This window comes from Mus pahari, chromosome 11 (genome assembly GCF_900095145.1).
Source record: "Mus pahari chromosome 11, PAHARI_EIJ_v1.1, whole genome shotgun sequence".
NCBI classification, from domain to species: Eukaryota; Metazoa; Chordata; class Mammalia; order Rodentia; family Muridae; genus Mus; species Mus pahari.
In genome coordinates this window covers 29,472,800-29,480,551 of record NC_034600.1, presented here as the reverse complement: position 1 = coordinate 29,480,551, position 7,752 = coordinate 29,472,800, and the positions used below count along the sequence as shown (strand labels likewise).

The window sequence follows — 7,752 nt, the reverse complement described above, 5'->3', positions numbered from 1 at the left end:
TTAGTGGCCTGGGGGTGTAGCTTATTGGTAGATCACACGTGAGTGATGTGCATGGGGTCCTGAGTTCAGCACCCAGCACTGCAAACGAATAAAACTTTTCAAAATTAAGACATTATTGCTGAAATATTAGTGGAGACCTTTCTTTGAAAGAAAATCTAATGTTTGTTGAGGGCACTGGCTGGAATAAAAAAAGGGAATCCTGGGGTGCCCATAACATCTGCTTCTTGATCAGTCATGAACTACTATGTGGGTGTATCCAGCTGTGAAAAGTTAATGTGATGTCCGAACTCTTCTGTATATGTTATATTCTTAAAAGTTAGAGTCGCTCAGAGCGCTCGGTGTTTGGTTTTGAAACAGGGTGAAACAGGGGGTTTGGTTATTCAGCTCAGGCTGGCCTCAAATTCCTGCCCCAGACACCAACACATTGGGTGCAAATACTTTTTACCGTTAGGATGCTGGTGTAGAGACTGAGACCAACACGAACTTTATAACTCCCTCCCCTCATCTCAGCTCCTAGCCAACCTGCCACACCTAAAAGCTTGGAAGGGATTCACTGGTAGTCAGCTGTTATTTTCTCCTCAGGGACTTCACTTGCTGGTGACTTAGAGAATTTTCTTGATAAAGAAGCTGCAGAAATGAACCAGGAAGCTTCCAGACCACCAGAAGGGTCTGCAGTAAAAAGTAACCCACGCTGGTCACATCAAGAACTAGATGCGACCAGAGAGATGTGATATGCAAAGGAACTAGCCAGAAAGTGAATTGGGTTAGGAGAGTATAGTCCCTAGCAGCCCTGAGCAGCTGGCCAGGATCAGAGGCTCCATCTCCCTGTCAAACATAAGAGGATCTGAGTTGGCAGCCTATTTATTGCTAAAGTCAAAGAGCTAGATTTTACACTAAACATATTTACACATTTACATTCGTGGCCCTATAAACACACCACATTTCACTGGCCGTGACATCAAACACGTTTACCAACAGAAAACATATGCCTAATTACAAAATCATGGGGGGGGGAGAGGCAAGTGGTGGCTGATGGGCAATGAGCGTTCGTTGCCCCTATGTGACTCAGTGGTACCACAAGGGAGCTGACAGGCAGTTGAATAAGGACAATGTGTCTCCTTAGGTCCATCCCTGTCTGGTTCAGTTCTAGAAGGTGCTCTAAACTGGGCTTGGGAGGGGTGGGGTGAGGTGGGAGTATTCCAATTAAATGCCCACTGAAGTTTTCTGCAGAAGTCAGATGAGACCATTGCTATCCCTGGGAAGATCTGGTTTGGGTTGAATTTGACCCTGATAACACCGTTTAAGTTATCCCCACATGACTTTGCTCTGTTAGTAATAAAAGCAGGTGCAAATAGAATGTGTAGTTAGCAGACCATTTAAAGAGCATAGCCTAGGGTCCTTGAGTTGCAGCTGCAGGTAGTAGGGTCAGATCTCTCCCCAACAGCAGCAGTCCGTTTCAAAACACCTTAAGCAGCTCCCAATTTGGTCTTCCCTCGTGCAAGGAAAGCAGAGTTTCCAGGGCCAGGGAGAGAAAAACAAAATAGACACAGCCTCAACCAGTGGCCCCTGCCAGCCTTTAATAAACTACAGGGTCTGGTATTCCATCAAAATAATCACCTTCCATCAGAATGAGCACTCCTCAACCCCCCACCCCACGTTCACCCCTCCCCCCACTCGCCCAGACGGTGGACTACAGGAAGACATGTGGGTTTATGAAAAAGAAAATTTTTCAAGTGACAGAAGCCTTTTTCCCTGAGATGCATGCTCACTGTACATGCTTGGAGGATGTGCGTGTCCAGAATTCATCAACAGATCCATCGGCAAAGTTTGGGCACAAGAAGACTGCTGGGCTGGAGGCAGAGAAGCTTAGATGAGTGCACATAAAGATGCTTCAGCAAGAAAAAGATGGGGAAAGCTCCCCCACCGTTTCCCCTTCACTTCCTCGGTTACATGTTTCTTTCTTTCTTTTTTTTTTTTTCTTTTTCTTTAATAGGAAAGGAAGTGCCTCTTAAATGTGTGGGGTGGGAACAGAGAGGAAACCCGTTGCTGAGCAGAAGCGCCAGGTTTTACTTTTTTGTTTTTTAAGACATAAAATAATTACCCGATAGAGAAAGAAATCAACCAAGAAGCAATCTGAGGTCATGACACCATGTGTGGTACAAGGAGCGATTCAGCCCATAAGGGCTTCATTACCCCCGCAATAGATAACATTTGGCTAAATCTAGCTGCAGATTAAATCCCCGCAGCACAACAGAGCCTTGAATGGAGAGGCTCCTTTTTGTGTGGTCTTTCCTCGGGAGCTGCCTGAACCATTAGCCCCAATATATCCCACTCCCCATTAACTGCAATTCCCTCCCGACAGCGCTTCGGTCATTTGTCTCCAAGCTCTACGGGGGCGTTTGATGAGTAAAGAAACAAGGAGAGGAGAGAAAGGCGTCGGGTTAATGAGTTGTAGCAAATCCACACTTTGTAGTCCGGAGGAGGAGAGCTGGTGGTCAATGTTTGTCCAACTGGTTTATTTTTCGAGACCCAGGCTATTGAGGAAGGCCTGTTCGAGCAGCCTTCTTGCCTACAAACACACAAACATCCTTCTGTTTGCCTTCAAAGAAAAGGAGTGGGGTGGGGGACCAGCACTGGATTTGCATGCGAATGAGGAGCCCCAGGAGGAGACATCCTTGCCCATCAAAGGCCTGGGTAGACTCGCTGCCTTTGTTCCAACACCTGCTCGTCAGCACAGCCTGGCCAGGCGTGCCCCACACTCCGGGCTCACCCGCCCAAGGCCCACGGTCCACTCCTCGGCCTACACCCAACGCCCTTACCGCTCTGGGCCTCTTACTGTACCCAGCATCAGTTCGCCGACCACAGCAAACGCCCAAATCTCAGAAAGAAGGCTGAACCTGGTGGGACGCAACAAACTAAACAAGCTCACGGCACCGAACCTGACCAAAAGCAGGTTTGAGGTCTGCTGCCCTCAAGGGTGACATGGGAGCCAAGCACTTGGCCACCCTGAACCTCCTGTCCTGAAAGCCTGTGGAGACGGGAATAGAACTCCTCTTCGCACTTTATTAAGATGTGTGATCTTAAGAAAAGACGTAGCTGTGATTCCCTGCTTTCGGGGCAGGGGCAGCTACACATTCATCCTGGGTGGGGTGAGGGGAAGAATCACAAGGTTTTTGGTTTTGCCTTTCTTCGCAATAACTTTCAAATCTAAAAGTCTGCTCTGTGCGTTGCCCAAGTCTACCTTCAGGAGTGCCATGCCTCTGTATGATTTACCTTTGGATCCCGCCTGCGAATGCCTCTGCATGCCTCTGCAAAAGGGCTCCTGGGATGGGATGCAGATGGTCTGGAGCCCCGGGGGGTCTGCTTCCTTTAAAATCTGGTACTTTTCAGGTGTAAATATCTTTACTCTAAACTCAAATTTACCATCCTCCACAAATCTCTTGGAGGTGGGGGGGGGACGCAAACAGAATTTCATCTTGAGGTTTTGAGTCATTTTCTTCTTCAGAAGAGACCAGGCATCAAATATGGCCAACCCTGCACAGTACTGACCTATAATGCAGACGTCATGATTAGATAGGTTCAATCTGTGAGTCTTCAGATACCGTAGTATGTACACTTACCACACCTTAAAGAAACTGAATAAACAGATCTCTACTGCAACCTGCTGACCCAAAGCATTCAAATTATGTGTTACATATGCATCCATCCGCTATAAGCAGAGCTCGCAGTATCATCTGTACCAAGATTAGCCTCAGCTTCCGTAAGGAACTACAAGTTGAATGTAATCAGCTTTGAAAGCCTTAAAATTCGAAAAGGGATGCCCTAAATCACCCAGATTGTTTATTTAGTTCTGTAAACACCCAGGTACTTTCATCTTTAAATCTTTGAACCACATACTAAGCTAAAGTTGACAAATTCTCTTGAGCTTGGGTTATTCATTTTAAGCCAAAATCCCAGTTAGTTTGCCTTTGCACTCAGAACTTATTTGTGCAATTCCTGGACTCTTTTACCTTAAAGACCAGAACTTTCACATACAACTCATGTTATAAATGTAAATATTTGCTTCTCCAGGACCTTTACACCTTTAAACAGATAATCTCCTAATCTCCTTTTGCTGTTAAAATTGTAAACTAGAGACCAACCCTGCCTGTGTTGTTTCCATCACAGTTTAACATAGTGTTTGAGCATTTTTTTTTTGGACAATATTTTACTGAAAAGTGAGCAGAAATTAACTCGAGAATTTTGAAAATAAAATTGAACACTCCTGTTAAATTACCTTAGGGTGAATAAAACGTCTCCCTGGTCTTCAAGACGGACAAAGCTTGAACTTGGAATTATCTAGCAAAGTACGGGCTTTCATTTGCTCTCACTAAAAAACAAGTGCTGTGCAGCGGATGGTTTTGACTTGGAAAGTTTAAATGAAGAACTGTGGCAGCATGGTATCCCGGTTTTGTTAGTCTTTCTTTGAAAGTACTGTTTAAGTAGCTCCTGGACTGAGTTCAGGCTCATCTATTCGACCTTTTTTCTTCTTAATAGAAAAGAAGCTAAGAAAGGGACAATTCAGCCAATTACTTAGGTGGCTTTTCTTTGAAAATTAAGCATTTTATTTCTGAAAAAAGTGTAAAAATCTTACATTAGAATAGTACAATAATAATTGCCAGTAAAATTTACAATACCCCTTGCAAAGAATACGTAGTAAGTACAAAATAAAAATTCCGCATGTCCGTTATGATACAAAACACAGGTTAAAAATAGGAAATGATCAATTTCGACTTGTTTCTTGTGTAAACATGTTAATAATTTTTTTCTTTTTTGCTTTCCATGAAAAAGTATACCAAACAAGTGTGAACAAGTAGAGGCATTTCTTGGAGACCTTTACTAAAGGTTTTGTATAAGCTGCATTTAAACATTACTGATTTTTTTTAACGCCTGGACCTGAGAATCTCTATACCTCAAAAAGGCTTAGTTTTAATGATTTTGCTTGTTTTTTTTTCTCTCAATTTGTCAAAAGTCAAGGAAATTCCTAGTGCCAAGACAGTGCGACTCCCCTCCTTCCCACCCCAAGTCAGGGTTGCAGCATAGGGCGATTTTGCATAAATAGATTGACCCTCTGAGCCAAACTGCGCGGCGCCCCAGCTGCCGCCCAACACAGTCTGGTCCAAGAATCTGAAGCGGCGAAAACGGAGGCACGAGGTGGCCGAGGACCGGGAGGGGCGAACAAAACCAACCCCCCATCCGGAGAAAGAAGTCGGGGGTCCTACCTTCGCTCTCTCCCGCGCGCTAACGGCGTTTCTAACAATTGGAAATCCTAGCAGTAAAGTTCTCCACACTGGACAGCGCAGTCCCTTGGTGTAGAGTCCCCAGCGCGGCAGAGGAAGACACGGAGGAGGCGGCAGCCGCGGCGGCGACCACGAGCGAGCGGGTAAGCGCGACGGCAGGACCGGCAGCCGCCTGCACTGCGCAGCCCCCGCCCCCTGGTCCGGAGACGGTCCCACTGGCGACCCCGGACGAGGCGTGCGCCCCGGCGGCTGCGGAACCCCGAGTGCGCCCGATGAGGCTCTCGATGGAGAAGGGCGAGCGTGCGAGCGCTGCGGCGCCGGGCCCTCCCGCCTTGACTGCGGCCGCCTGCAACGGACCGGGCAGGGCGGCGGCCAGCGCGTGCGGCCGGTAGCCGAAGGCGGTTCGCGCCAGCTCGGCGGCCGCACCGGGAGGAGGAGGCGGCGGCGGCGGGGGCGGCGGGGGCGAGTGCGGATGGAAGGCGGCGGCTGCTGCGGCGGCGGCGGCGGCGAAGAGCGCGGAGGGCGGCGCACAGGGCGGCAGCTGCAGGCCGTAGGCACAGCCATAGGCTCCGTAACCGCAGGCGGGCGGCGGCGGCGGCGGCGGGAAGAGCGCGGCGCCCGGGTCCCCCGCGCCTGCCGCCGGCCCCGCACCGCGCAGCAGCAGCGCCTCGGCCGCTGCGTGGGGAGCTAGCAGAGGTTGGCGCTTGAAGCGCTTGCGGCGCCGCAGGAAGCTGCCGTTGTCGAACATGTCTGCGGACTCCGGGTCGAGCGTCCAGTAGTTGCCCTTGCCCGGGTTGCCCGGCTCGCGCGGGATCTTGACGAAGCAGTCGTTGAGCGACAGGTTGTGACGGATGCTGTTCTGCCAGGCGGGGAACTTCTCCCGGTAGTAAGGGAAGCGGCCGCTGATGAACTCGCAGATCTCGCTGAGCGTCAGGCGCTTCTTGGGGCTCTGCAGGATGGCCATGGTGATGAGCGCGATGTACGAGTAGGGCGGCTTCACCAGCGGGTTCTTGGCGCCCCCGCCCGTGCCCGTACCCGTGCCCGCGCCAGAGCCACCTCCCGCGCCGCCTCCCGCTCCCGCGCCGCTGCAGCCGCCCGACCCGGTCCCCGGGGCGAGCGCAGGACCCGGAGGCGCGGGGGACGCGGCGGGCCGTGAGGCCAGCAGCAGATCATCGTCGTCGTCCTCCTCCTCCAGGTCCTCGAGCTCGTCCTCCCCGGCGTAAGAGCGCCGCCGCCGCTGGGCCGAGTTGGGCAAACGGGACCCGCCGCCGCCGCCGCCCTCGTCGTCATCGTCGTCCTCCTCCTCCTCGTCCTCGCCCTCCCCCACCACGTCGATGTCTGTCTCCTCCGCGAGGCCGGAGGCATCGGACATCTCCGTGCTCAGGGTCATAGCTGGGGCGGCGCGGTGGCGCGGCGGCACATAGGGGCACCGGGATCCCGGCTCCCTGGCCTCCCCAGGCCGACCCCGGAGCGACGGATCCGGAGCGAGGACGCCACGCTGCGACGCGCGGCTGCAGGAGGTGGCTGGGGCCGCTCCGCGCCGCGCCGCTACTTGGCGAGCGGGGCTGCGCGCGGTGTCTGCGCTCCCAGGCTCCGCGTGAACCCGGTGGCCGGAGCTCTAGACTTGACCTTTTCCACTGCGGTCCCTCTAGCCGGGTCAGTCCAGGAGGGAGAGGCTGGACCCTGGCGGGCCAGTCGGTGTCGGGCGCCCAGAAGGGCGCGGGACCAGTGAGAATCTAGAAACGGAGCTCGGCAAGGCCAGGGCTGAGTCCAGAAGAGGGCGGACCTTGTCTGGGCTTATAGCAGAAGGGGGCCTGTCACATGGTGTGCACGTCAGAGCGCGGCCCAGGGAAGGAAAAGAAAGGCGAGGGAATCGGCTTGCAGGGAGAGAAAGTTCACCCGCAGGAGGGGCAGCAGCAAGAGTTGGAGACTGAAGCCCACTATTTCTTGCCAAGGTATTGGATATCCTGAATCCCACCCTAGCCAGCCGCGAGCCGGACCCGAGGGCTACTGGAGTTCAAACCCCCAGCCTGATTCTCCCGAATTAGCCCTCAGCCCCCATCTCAGAAGCGCTCCGGGGACACTTCGATTGAACAACCCGGTGGCCTGTAGGAGTCATCCCACTGGGGACAACTGCTCTATGTGTGAAGTGCTCACTGGAATATTGAGCAAGGGAGTCTGGTGGGGTATCCCAGCTCCCCTGGACTGGGCCAGTCTCCGCCTGTGGAATCTGATGAGAAATCCCCCATTTTGAGCACGGTAATAATTGTTTATTGACCTTTTAACCCTTTCCCTTCGTTTCTTCTCCAAAGACGTTTGTTTTCCGCCATCTGTTAATAAAAATGCGGTTAGGTTGGCGTTTTGGTCATTTATCTGCAATTGAATGCCCTAGAGACTTGACAGCTAAACTAAGCCACTCTAATGAGAGCATCTCACAAATTCCATGGGAATAGAGCAAGTAGTGGTTGGATGA

General features: G+C 51.9%; 1 protein-coding gene across 1 annotated transcript; it reads right to left on the bottom strand.

Annotated features, from left to right (window-relative positions):
* Positions 1–4,206: 4,206 nt before the first annotated feature.
* Foxd1 (forkhead box D1) lies at positions 4,207–7,045 on the bottom strand. The gene has a single exon (XM_021208536.1). The coding sequence runs from the start codon at positions 6,667–6,669 to the stop codon at positions 5,293–5,295; it is 1,377 nt and encodes a 458-aa protein (XP_021064195.1). The 5' UTR covers positions 6,670–7,045; the 3' UTR covers positions 4,207–5,292.
* Positions 7,046–7,752: the final 707 nt, after the last annotated feature.

What these genes read in the sequence shown, in the direction of transcription:
- Foxd1 (XM_021208536.1), bottom strand. Translation starts at nt 6,669, where the DNA reads ATGACCCTGAGCACGGAGATGTCCGATGCCTCCGGCCTCGCGGAGGAG.